The sequence below is a fragment of the Dendrobium catenatum genome, unplaced genomic scaffold (genome assembly GCF_001605985.2).
Source record: "Dendrobium catenatum unplaced genomic scaffold, ASM160598v2 fragScaff_scaffold_1427, whole genome shotgun sequence".
Lineage (NCBI taxonomy): Eukaryota > Viridiplantae > Streptophyta > Magnoliopsida > Asparagales > Orchidaceae > Dendrobium > Dendrobium catenatum.
The window spans coordinates 81851-94323 of NW_021319889.1; the positions used below are offsets into that span (position 1 = coordinate 81851).

Sequence of the window (12473 nt, forward strand, 5' to 3'; positions counted from 1 at the left end):
TCGAGATTTATATTTGACTTTTTTGCCCCTAGTATTCTGTCTTCAAAGGAGAACAACTGAACAAACATCAAACAATATTTTGAAGACGACTCCAATGCTCTAATCAACATCCACTATGGAATCATTAATCATTCACAGCTAATGTCTACATCATTGTATTAATATCATTTGTTGCAAATGACTTATACTGATAGAATCATTTCAAATTAATCAAATCAAGTAATTTTTCCCTTTCATAAGAAATAAACTTAAAATTTGACTTGAAATACATTTTTAGTGACTTATCCAAATCAATTTCATATAAGTTTTAAATTAAATAAATTAAAAAATTTTATCATCCTAGAAGAGAGAAATTGCAACATATGTAGTTAATATCAGGCTTATGAAGAAAGACAAACATATTTAACGTTATAAATAACAATTTTATAATTTTAAAATTTATAATTAAATAGTCTAAAAGTATTAAAAACAGTCATTTCACTAAATAAATAAATAAAAATCAAATCAAATAACTTAAAAAAATTCTCCCTATAATAAAAAAATACTAAACATAAATAGACAAATAGTAGATAAGAACTTACGAATTATTTAGCAATTTGATTTGAAACTTATCTGTTAGAAAATCTTAATTAATATTTAAGAGATCTCCATACAACGAAGCAATCTTAGATATTAAATGATACTAATAACATTATTTATTAATTTTCTTACAATTAAAAATTAGATTAATAGTAACGTGACTATTATTTTATGAGTTTATCGATATTATTGGATGTTAAATATGCGGTTATTATTAATTATTTCTCCGTAAGACATCCCTCCTCTATCAGCGTTTGCCACGTGTAAAACGGGGCCCACACATGATTCTATGCGGCCATGACAGCGGCGGCTGTGAAACTTGCGGCTTTCCACTGCATCGCGGCTGGTCCGCTGGTGCCGCGCCACGTCATTGCTATGCGTTCCGTAACATGAACCAGCGGAACACCGGAACTTGAGCGAGGGTAATTCCGGAAAAGCGGTAGTTGTAACTTGTGGTACGATAAGCCGCGTGGCAATTTTTGGCAAAGCTCCAATTTGGCTTCCTTTCAGTCCCAACTGGTTTTTGAGAAACGGAATATTTTCTTCTTCTTTTTTTCCTCTGTTATTTTTTCGGTTTATTTTTGTCGCTCGGTGTTTGATTTATCTTCTTTTTCGTTGCTATATATAAATATAAAGCGTGTTCGTCTACGCAAGTCTGTTTGTTTCTTCTCAACTTTGATTTCTCCTACCTCGGTGCTGATGAGGAGGTGAGAAGACGAAGCCCCGTTGCTTTTACCGGGGCTACTGAGGAGAGAGAAGAGGTCGGCGATCATTCGCGGCAGAACCGGTTGTTTTTTGCATAGTTTTGCGATTGGTGTTCGGAATTAAGGTTTGATTATAGATTGTTTATTTTTCTGATTGTTTCATGCAAATCCTGGCTGCTTTTTTGTGGAATTTTTGAATGGTTTGCTGTGATTCTGATGTAATTGAGGTTTTGGTTATTGCTAGGGCTAGTGCGTGTTGATCTTGTTGTGTTTATTGTTTGATTGATGGCTGCTTCCGAGTTCCTGTGTGAATTCCTGGGAGATGTGGCGCGCGTTAGATGTTTGTCGGTTTGTGTGTGGTTTGTTTATTGAGTTTCATTGAATTCGTCATAGAATTGGGAAAGTTGATTATTGAAATTTCGCTAGAACGGTTTAGTCATTATGCTTATTTCAGATTGAAGGGGGGACTTTAGAGTTAGAATTGGCTCTGTTAGCTCTGTATCCTGTTTTTTGGTTGGTGCTGGATTTGCGAGATTACAGAGGTAGATTTCTGTTGAATTAATGTGATACAGCCTGTTGGAGACGTAATCATTTCACGGTCATGACTATGGTTTTGTTTGGTTATGCTTTTTTGCTAGTTTGATTTGGAAAAATTGTTCCTATCACAATTTTTAATTGTACATCACAAAAAAATGTGGAGGGAAACGAGCAACAAATAGCAACGTTTTCACAAAATAGGAATACAGTTGAGATAGTTTTTGCATCTGAATGAGAGTAGTGATGATTTCATTGTGTGGAGCACAGAATGAATCCTATATCATGTTCATGCATTTTAATCACAGTTCATGTTCTTTTTATTGTTGCTTATTTCATTTGGAAGCCGGCCTAGGAATAGCTGAAGAAAGAAGTGCTTTAGGTTGAACTAGTGCTTGGCAATTTGTTGATGATGTAAAAGTCTCATATTCAATGAATAATCAAGAAAATGTCCTTTTCCAATTATCCAATTTCCTTTTAGAATCCAGCAGATTCAATACATTTTTTTGTGGCTGCTTAATTTCCTTTCATTCAATTTTGTCCCGTATTCTTAATATAATTTTCTGACTGAATTATCTTATACTTGTCTTAGGGAATTATTAGTCTGATTCAAATTTCTGAATAACCTTCATGTATTGTCCATCTTTGCGTTATTCAAAATTTTCCAGCTAAGATCTTTGTAAAAGTCGTATAATACGCATTTGTATGTTCATTGTAATTAGATCTTTCTCTTTCAATGTCTAATATAATATATCTTCATGACATCTGAGGATTCCGTGCTGGTGCTAATAGTTAACCCACTTAAGAAGGAATTCATAGAAGACTTAATAATCTGTAGGGAAAATATGTTGAACTTTGTAAATTACCATGGCTTGTCTTGTGTTATTGTCTTAGTGCTTTTTACACTACTAATTATTTAAATTAGAAATAGGTATGAAGTTGTTTCTGCCAAAAAAATTTTAGCTACAGATTTATTTTCTTTTGTATTGCTTATGGTCCTTGTGGATGATCTCCCTTTTGTACGATGCCATATTGTCGTGTCAACTAGTTCATCTGTGGGCATGCCAGACCAAGCACTCTTTGTTGTGGATGGAATATCACATGTTTTTTAACATCAAATCAATTTTAGCTGGTAATCAATGAGAAGATGCACTAAAGATCCCAATGCTATTGTTGAGTATAAAGAAATGTTTGAGGGTTATGGATCTATAAAATGGTACTATTGAACTATAAATAAGCATCATACCAATTACATATTGAACTAGGAAGATATACCTTTTATTGAAAACTAAGCTGGATTTTATAGTGATAAATTATTGGTGGTGGCTTTTTGCTACAAATATATGATCTCTAGAGTTAAAACAATCAACGGTCAGTGTAGAGCTAATGTGATCAAGTTACTTCTTGAAATCATAATTTTGTGAGATTACAGCCTGCTTGGTTTTGTATTTTTCAGTGTCTAGGGCTGTCTCCAAATATTAAGTCTGGTGATAATGGTACTGGAACTATTCCTGAGATGGAACATTTATAAGTGCTTCACTTATAATACTTAATTCTTGCGGTAATGTAAACCAGTAATTGCGTTATTTTCCTGAAATCCCTGAATTCTGAATTTTTTTGTATGATGGTTTTTCATCTTACGTTTAGACAGTTTAGGTGTTGCGTTACTCAAAAATGGTTCAAACCAGCTAGCACTTCTGTCATTCCTAATATGTTTTAATAAAGAATTTTTTTCGTTCTAATTATCTAATCTTGATTCTTATCATTTTCGTGACAAGAACAGTTTATTTTGTAATTCCTACTTGATTTTCATTTTCGTATAAACAGTTTTGAAGGGGACCAGCATACGGCATCTTAAAACAAGAAATGGGTGGGTGTTGCTGCCATTCAGCCAGAAGAACTGAATCACATGGACCACCTGTCTACTACTATGTAACTTGTTTCCTAAACTTCTGTGTCTATTCTAGCTAGCAAAATTTTAAGCTTGCCGACTCTTTGATCTTCTGCCATTCTTAACAAAACGTATACGTGAGAATTATTCCTTTATTATAGCAGAAATTTTTTTAATGTTTGTGACTTGTTTCTAAGATTCAACTTATCTGCTTCGTATATTCTTTTTATAAAGGTACTATAAGTTAAATATCACAGATATTTGAATTGTTTTATTCATCAATTATGTTATTCCAGTTCTTAAATTTGTCCAGAATTATTGATAATGAATTGCTCAAAAGAATTAATTGGGTATAATGACAAACATCAGCATGTAGTGATATCTCATCCAATTTTCTAGACTATTGTTTATAATCTAGTAAATGCACATTTTTCACTCTTTTGGTTCTTTTATATATCAAGAATGAAAAATGCATAAATCAATTTGGGCCGGTATGTTACTTTTATGGTTAAGGAGCTGGATCTCAATGCAATGATATGAAAGAAGAAAACCAAATTTCTGGAGAAGATATTTTATAGGAGTAATTGTGGTTATAATATGTACTAAGTTTGAAAAAGAAAAAAACTAAGTAAAATATTGTAAGAAGCTTTAATTCTTTTTAGCAGTCAACAGCTGGATACTACGGATGTTAGCTATATGATAAAATATGGTTCTATGATTGATGGAGGGTTGACAATTAAAAAAATTCATGGAAGGTTGGTGGAGGATATAAAGTATGGGTAGGAAAGCAGTGAGGGAGGGAACAAGGGAGTCTCGAAAGTAAATCTAAATTACAAGTGATGCATTTTGCCTTAGAATCTAAGATTTTCTTGGATTTTATGCAAAAAAATCAACCTCATAATAATAAATTCATAGTTCGCAATTTTTTTTTTTTAATTTTGGCAATTTATCATCCCCTTGCATAAAAACTAGAAACTCAAATATGAAGAATCAATAATTTAATAATTCTATAATAGAAATCATGCATAGAAATTCAAAATCAACATAATTGATGCACCTCATATAGAGTAATCCATTAGTCGTCACATTTAGATTTATAACCCTATGGATCCATCAATAGTGAACATAATCTCAGCATTTAATATTTACTTTTATAACAGGATTTGTAGAATTATTTGTTAGAATATTGGATGAGAATTCATTTACATCAAATCCAGCAAACAGTGAGATGAAACAAAGATTTTATTTCACTATTCATTATTTTTTACATGTCTCAAGGGTCCTATTGATGACCTAAAAATTTCATAATCAGTAACTTAAAAAACCACCAAAGACCTGACATAATATTGCAAGTTTCAATTTAGCATACTCGAATTACTTGCCAACTTTATTTTCAGCAAAATAGAAAATTTCCACTTTCAGAATCCATTTACTTTAATTCCAGCAATTCCAATGCAGCATAATTGTATTCTCTATCTCTAATACTTGTATTTCTTTCTTTTAGTGTCCAGAGGATTTTGAGGAGGATGAACCTTTGTCTTCCACTCATGATCCACCTTCTGCAGTTCCAGTACTACCTGTTGATACAGTTCCTGCTACTTCAATCGCTGATTCTTGTCAAGAACCAAATGCACTGCGCCTTCATGAAGATTTTTCTCACACACAATCTATTACTGGAAGAGTTGATAACTTCGCCAAAAATGAGTATAGGCAGCCAACCGATGGCGTACCAATGGGGGATATCCTAAGGGACAGGTTTGAAGGTTCTGATAACTGTGATGGTTTGAAAGAATCAGAACACAAGAGTGTTTCGGACTTTGTAAGCAATTCTCCTAAGCTTAAAGAGAAGCTTTCAAATTTAGAAAATTCAATAATGCTTGCAACAGATGAGGAGGATGTTTGCCCCATCTGTCTTGAAGGTAGCATTCTTTTCACTTAGTTCATGCTGTATTATGCAATTTTAGTTATTGCAGTTTGCCATTAGTTTTTTGACCTCCTGTGCATAGAACGATCGAGTTACTTGAGAAAGTTTCTCATGTCTTCTGCAGAATATAATGCTGAAAATCCTCGGATCATTACAAAATGTAAGCATCATTTTCACCTGTCATGCATTCTTGAATGGTTTGAGAGGAGCAATACCTGCGCCATATGTGATAAGGTATGAATGAAGAAACCAATGTTTTCGAAATTGATTGTAGCAAATCTCTGATTTTCTTCTTTATAATGTGTTTTTGATATCTTTCTAAATTTAGTTTGTAAAAAATCAAATACAATATAAATACCTGCTTACTAAAAGTTTGGTTTGAAAATTTTTTCTTTTCATTTAATTTTATTTTCCGTAGACGTTTGGAAGAGGATGTACCTTGGTGTATGCTTTTTGTTGATGATATTCTTCTTGTTGATAAGACTAGAGAGGGAGTTGAAGGTAAACTTGAATTATGAAGGTCAACCTTAGAGTCTAAAGGTTTTCGCTTGAGTAGATCTAAAACTGAACATATGGAGTATAGTTTTAGTAGTAATAAACCTAGTGAGGGGATTGTGACTTTGGGCGATCAAGTAATTAATAAGAGTACATATTTTAGATATCTTAGATCTATTGTTCAGAGTGATAGTGAAATAGATGGGGATATTATCAGTAGAATTCAACTTGGATGGTTGAAATGAAGGAATGCATTATGCTTATTTTGGATCTATTGTTCAGAGTGATAGTGAAATAGATGGGGATATTATCAGTAGAATTCAACTTGGATGGTTGAAATGAAGGAATGCATTATGCTTGTTATGTGATAGAAAAGTCCCCCTCAAACATAAGAGAAAATTCTATAAGATGGTGGTGAGACCTACAATGCTTTATGGTGCCGAATGTTGGCCATTAAAAGAGAAGCATAATGCTAAGTTAAGTGTTGCAGAGATGAGGATGCTCAGGTGGATGAGTGGCTTTACCCTTAAAGATAGGATACGAAATGAGCATATACGTGAAAAGGTTAGAGTAGCTCCAGTGGAAGATAAGATTAGAGATAGACACCTTAGATGGTTTGGTCACATAAAACGGCGGTCTGTTGATGATCCGATTAGAAAAGTTGAGGTATTAAATTTGACTTATGTTAAAAAAGGTAGAGGTAGACCTAAAAAAACTTTGTTAGAAAATATTAGAAATGATCTTTTTTTTATTAGATTTAAATGAGAATTTGATTTTTAACATGACACAACAGAGAAAAATGATTCATGTAGCCCACCCCACGTAGTGGGACAAAGGCTTGATGTTGTTGCGACAAATTTTCAACAGGAGGTGGTGAACAAAAATCATACTTTTCATGATATATAATTTTGATATGATATTAAAAACATGTCAACTATAGTAGGTGAAACAATATTTTATACATATTTTTATGAGTGGGAAGACTTTCTTTCCTCTTTATTTTCTTTATAGAATCATCCTATCGTTTCAGTAGTCATATCCAAAGCATTATGAAAATTTGTTTTTTGCAGATCATGGAGGTTGATAATATGGCTCTCTTTGACCAAACCCTGTAGATATCTCATTGCGGATTAGCCTTTTTCATTCCTTGTTTGCATAAGCTGTTGCGATTGCGTTGTCAATCTGCACTGCATATGTTTGATCTCCTCCTGATGCCAATAATTTAGTGGAAAGGTTTGATAGAAAAGGAAAAATTACGTTTTTTTTTTTACCCACCCGTGAAGTTTACAATATTTCTTTTTGGTTGATCAGAAAATGCCTTGGGTGATAAGTTTCTAGTAAGTTCTTTAGCGTTTTCATGTCTCATGTACAGCTTTTTTATTTTTTCTATTGGGTGACAATGATGATTCGTCTGCAGTAGATCTCTTAAATCTGTATAATTGTACAGTTTTTTTCGGTGCTTGTCCTGTTTGTTATTTGTTTGAACTTCCTTGAGGATGAATAATAGATTGGATCATTTCTTTTATTTATTTATTTTTTATTGAGGTGAGAAACTGAAAGAAAATTTTCTGATTTTAAAATTTAGTTATGATGAGCTTATTATTTATTGAATTTGTTTTAAGGTAATTGTAATATATTGATAATTAAAAACTTTTGAATTAAGTAAATTTAATAGGTAGAAAATTTATGATGATCAAATTTGAATTTCTTTTCAGAATTGATATAATTATATCTTTGAATAATTTGGCTCAAGAATTGACCTTTGGGTGCTAGCTTCTTTAGGAAGTTATTCTCATTTTTATTTTGCATCTTATTTTTTCATTATTTTATTAAGATGAATAAGACTTTTAAGACACCTTTCCTTTACAGGTAGGAAATAAAAGAGTTTTTAGGTGTAAAAAAAATTATTTTTTATTCTAAAATACAGTGAGAAGTATATCAAATAATAATTCGCCTCCGATCTAACTCTATTTTTTATATTATAAAGGCCTGAATGTCGCTTGGTTGGAGATGCCTCGCCAAATCATTACTTCACAAATCTTCTGTTTTTTTTTTTGCAGAGAAGTTCGTTATTTGAAAAAGAATTTGAGAATTTTAGTGGTTTGAGTTTGAATGGTCATTCTGCCTGAACAAATAATAATTTAAAAAAAAGGATTGATTTCAGTGTTATGCAGAGATGACATATTTTTAATTTTTTTATTTAATTTAATTATAAATTTATATTTAAATAAGATTTAAATTTTAATCATTTTTAATTAAAATTTTAAGTTGTCAGATTCTAAAGAGTTGCATGATAGGTAGGGGCTATTTGATTGTATTACAAAAAGGTGTACAAGTACTCCAAATGCAAGGTTTTGAAAATTTTGATTTTTTATTGAATGAAAAATGAATGTAAAATAAAGTAAATATAGTGTAAATTATTTCTAATACTGTTTGGTTAGTTTAAAAAAGGAATGCAGTGTAAAAAAAAATACTTTAATGTTGTTTAGATGAACGTAAAGTAAATGCAAGTAAATGTTTTTTTATTTTTTATTTTTACATACATAACATTTAAAACAATTCAAAATACATATTTAACACCCAAAGTACTATATTTACTAATATACCACCTAAAACTCTTATTTTCATCTTTTATAACACTCCGTTAAGCTCCTCATCGCGTCTTTCGTTACTTCATGCGAGGATTGACGACGAGCTTTCGAAGCCATCGCTTTCTCCATCGATTTCATCCTGTTCGGCAAGGCATGGAACTCGACGCTCGTTCTAGCTCGGCAAGGTATGCAACTCGACGCACGTTCCAGCTCAACTCGTCTTCCCCGTCCAATTCCTTGATGGGATTTTTGGGTTTTTTTGTTGCTTGATCTTATTTTCATTTTCATTTTCATTGCTGTTTGACTTAATTTACACGCAAAAAAACTAGAGATAACAGAAACTAATCCACAAAATCTGCTAGCAGTTCTACGAAAAGAGAAGTACTCAAAAATCCGGAAGCATTCCAGAAATATGAAATGAATCTGAAATTTGCTAGCATCCCAAAAATTTCCCAGCATCCCAAAAATTTCCCAGCATCCCAAAAAACGATGTATGATCATTTTTCCACGAGTAGTGGTTGATGTATGCAGACGATCATCCATTTGAATGTTGTCACCTGTCACTATTACTTGAAGCTGGAACTGAAGTAGCAAGACAGAAGAGAAGGCGACAGGTTTTTACTAGAGGAGGCGAACGGAAGACAGTCGCGCGAACGGAAGATAGGAAATCAAAACTTTAGGGCATTTAAATATAAAGCGCGTTCGGTTCGCCGGAGAAGAGAAGAATGGTCGTGGTGGAGGCGGCCGGAGAGAAGGAGCAGAAGGTGATTTTGGTGGGTTTAACTAATTGCAAGGAAAGCTTCTACGCGCTAGATTGGATCCTCCGCAACCACTTCTTCGGCAAAGCCAAGCCTGGAGCTGCTGCTTCAAAGCTCGTCGTCGTCTACGCCAAAGCTACCCCTTCCTCTGTCATCGGCTTCAGTGGCTTAGGTCTGCTTCAAAGCTCGTTGTCGATCCTCGCATGAATTAACGGAATACGCGATGAGGAGCTTTTAACGGAGTGTTATAAAAGATGAAAATAAGAGTTTTAGGTGGTATATTAGTAAATATAGTACTTTGTGTGTTAAATATGTATTTTGAATTGTTTAAATTGTTATGTATGTAAAAATCCCTTCTTTTTTTTTTTTTTACTTTAAAAATGAGCTAAAATAGTTTACATTGTATTTACTTTACTATGATTCACTTTGTACTCCAACTAAGCATAAAAAATTTTAAGTCCCCTGCATTTGAATAATTTCACCACTTTGTATTTCAAGTAAATAGCCTAGTTTATTTTTTATGTAAAACAAACTTGCCCAGTTTTGATCGAGAAATGTTTACACCACAAGCTAGCAAGTTCGCTTGTTCGTCGCCAACAGCCGTCGGCCATAATCATCGACTGCAGGGAAAAATATATATCTTTGGGCATCTTAAACAATTATTGATACATCTAATAGAAAATCGTTTTCGAACACAAATTTTGATGCAATTTTTATGTTGGAAATTTATAGGATTAAATTTAGGATCTTTTAAAGTTTGATTTCCTCAAACTTATAATCAAATTGGACATCTCGATAAGATGAACTCATTGAAACTAAAAGTGATAGAATTAGACTCCAATTAAGCCCATATCATGCATTTAAATATCAGTTAGAAATTTCAAAATGTTAATTACATGACTATATTTATAATCAAATCAAGCATCTCGCTGAGAATAATCTAATTATTCCAAGATTGCTTAAATATGATATCATTAAGGTACACAAATATTGAAAAAAAATATTATCAAAGTTTAATATGAGCAGTCTTATAGATTGTTCCGGATTTTAACTATGCTTACATAGCATGCTGTTCTAAAAAATTATAAATAGACATCAACTCTTTATATAAAAGAGATTCTGAGCTTGAGATAATTGGAGTTCAAAGGCTTAAGAAATCTCTGAGCTCCTCCTGACCACCACATAACCTTTGCTATCAAACCACTACCAATTACAATAGTCAAGTCGCCACCCAATTGTAATAATCACATCACTGCCTGATCATCATCCAACCATCATCGTCAGATCACTATTGTTGCCATCCTAAAATCATCATCGCCTGACCCATTCACTTTGTCACATGTTATTGTTTGGTCATCATCGCTCGACCTTTACTATCAAACCGCTGCTATCCAAGTATTGCAACCAGACTCCTATTATCCAACCAATTATTGCCAAACTACAATCATTTGACAACCATCGCTCAATTACAATTCATTGGCCATTGTTGCATGATTATGATCTCCTGGCACCTTCACCCAATTATGGCCCGTTAATCATCATCACCCAATGTTAGTCCTTCAATTATCTTTACTCGATTACGATTTTTTGACCACTATCACATGATTACGATCTATTGACCTTTATCACCCAACTTTAGTCCTCTTAGGATCTCCCGACCACCATCACAAAAAACAGTCTCCCGACCATCATCAATTAACTGTAATTCCCTAACTATTTTTTGCTTAACTATGATCCTCTAACCATCAACACCCAATTATAATCATCTGACTTTGATCCTTATATCCTCTCTAGACAATCATTGTCTGATTTCAATCCTCTAATCACCATCATAAGACTAATTCTCCGACTTGGGGTGTAAATGATTCTAGTTGGGCTCGAGTCACCCTAACTTGAGCTTAAGCTTGATTAATTAATGGGGTTTGAGCTTAAGCTAGAGCTTAATTCTACAAGTTCATATCAGCTCATAATCCTGCTTGCATAGAGAAAAAATAATTATGATTTAAGCAATTATAACAAAATTATAAAAAATAATGAGAAATTAGAAAACAAATACTAATGAACCACTTCATATAAGAAAGTAAGATATAATTTTTAAATATTTTTAATAGTTTTTTACTTGAAGTCATGAATTCTAATATGTTTTAAGTATATTTTATATTGATTTTATTTAATGAGTTGACTTGTAAGCTAATGAGCCAAATCAAGGATAAATCATGCTTGGCTCGTTAGCTCATCGAGATTGACTAACGAGCTATTTATCAAGTCGAGCTCAAGTTGGCTTAACTCACTTACATTCCTACTCCCGAATTTGGTTATGATCATTCAACTATCGTCACCCAATTATAGTCTTTTAATTGTCCAATTGTGATCCTTCAAACATCATTATCTAACTAAGATCTCCTATTAATCGCCACTCAACTATGATCCCTTATTATATTATCATTACCTATTTTTCCTAGCTACATTGGCGTCCACTTACTTTGTCACTCACCGTCTTTAATAGCGTAGACAAATGCCATTACATGCAAGGCTGATGTGTGTTGTTAACACCAAGTCGCTCTCAACATCATCATCAAATTTTTTGTCTCCGGTTTGCCCTCCATAAATAGAAGAACCAAACAGATATCAAATAATCTCTTGAAGACAACTTCCATGCCACATATGAATCTTCCGAGTTTCATCACAAGATTTATTTTATATAGTATAAGTCTTCTCTATTTTATGAACATCTTTTCCAATGGCAAGAAATAACATCATTTGTAATCGAAGACAAACGCTAGTATAATCATTTTAATCTGGTCAAATCCCATAGTTTTTTTTTTCCTTCCAATTTTTTCATATAAAAACTTTGAAGTCTCTTATGATAGAACTTTGTACGATATTAAGACGTTAAACTATTTTTTCTACTACGATTAATTTTTTGGCATACAATTATAAATGTTCTATAAAATATATTTGAATATTTTTAGATCTTTTTCAATTTTATACGATAAT

At 32.7% G+C, this 12473-nt stretch overlaps 1 protein-coding gene across 2 annotated transcripts; it reads left to right on the top strand.

Moving 5' to 3' along the window:
* Window positions 1–1108: 1108 nt before the first annotated feature.
* LOC110111124 (probable E3 ubiquitin-protein ligase RHB1A) lies at window positions 1109–7656 on the top strand. 2 transcript variants are annotated; one of them, XM_028700005.1, is made up of 5 exons: window positions 1109–1340; window positions 3645–3749; window positions 5213–5627; window positions 5757–5866; window positions 7198–7656. In XM_028700005.1, the coding sequence occupies exons 2-5, from the start codon at window positions 3684–3686 to the stop codon at window positions 7240–7242; spliced, it is 636 nt and encodes a 211-aa protein (XP_028555838.1). In that variant the 5' UTR covers window positions 1109–1340; window positions 3645–3683; the 3' UTR covers window positions 7243–7656. The 2 variants fall into 2 exon arrangements, with proteins under 2 accessions (XP_028555838.1, XP_020698522.1); XM_020842863.2 differs by having other exon boundaries at window positions 1110–1408.
* Window positions 7657–12473: the final 4817 nt, after the last annotated feature.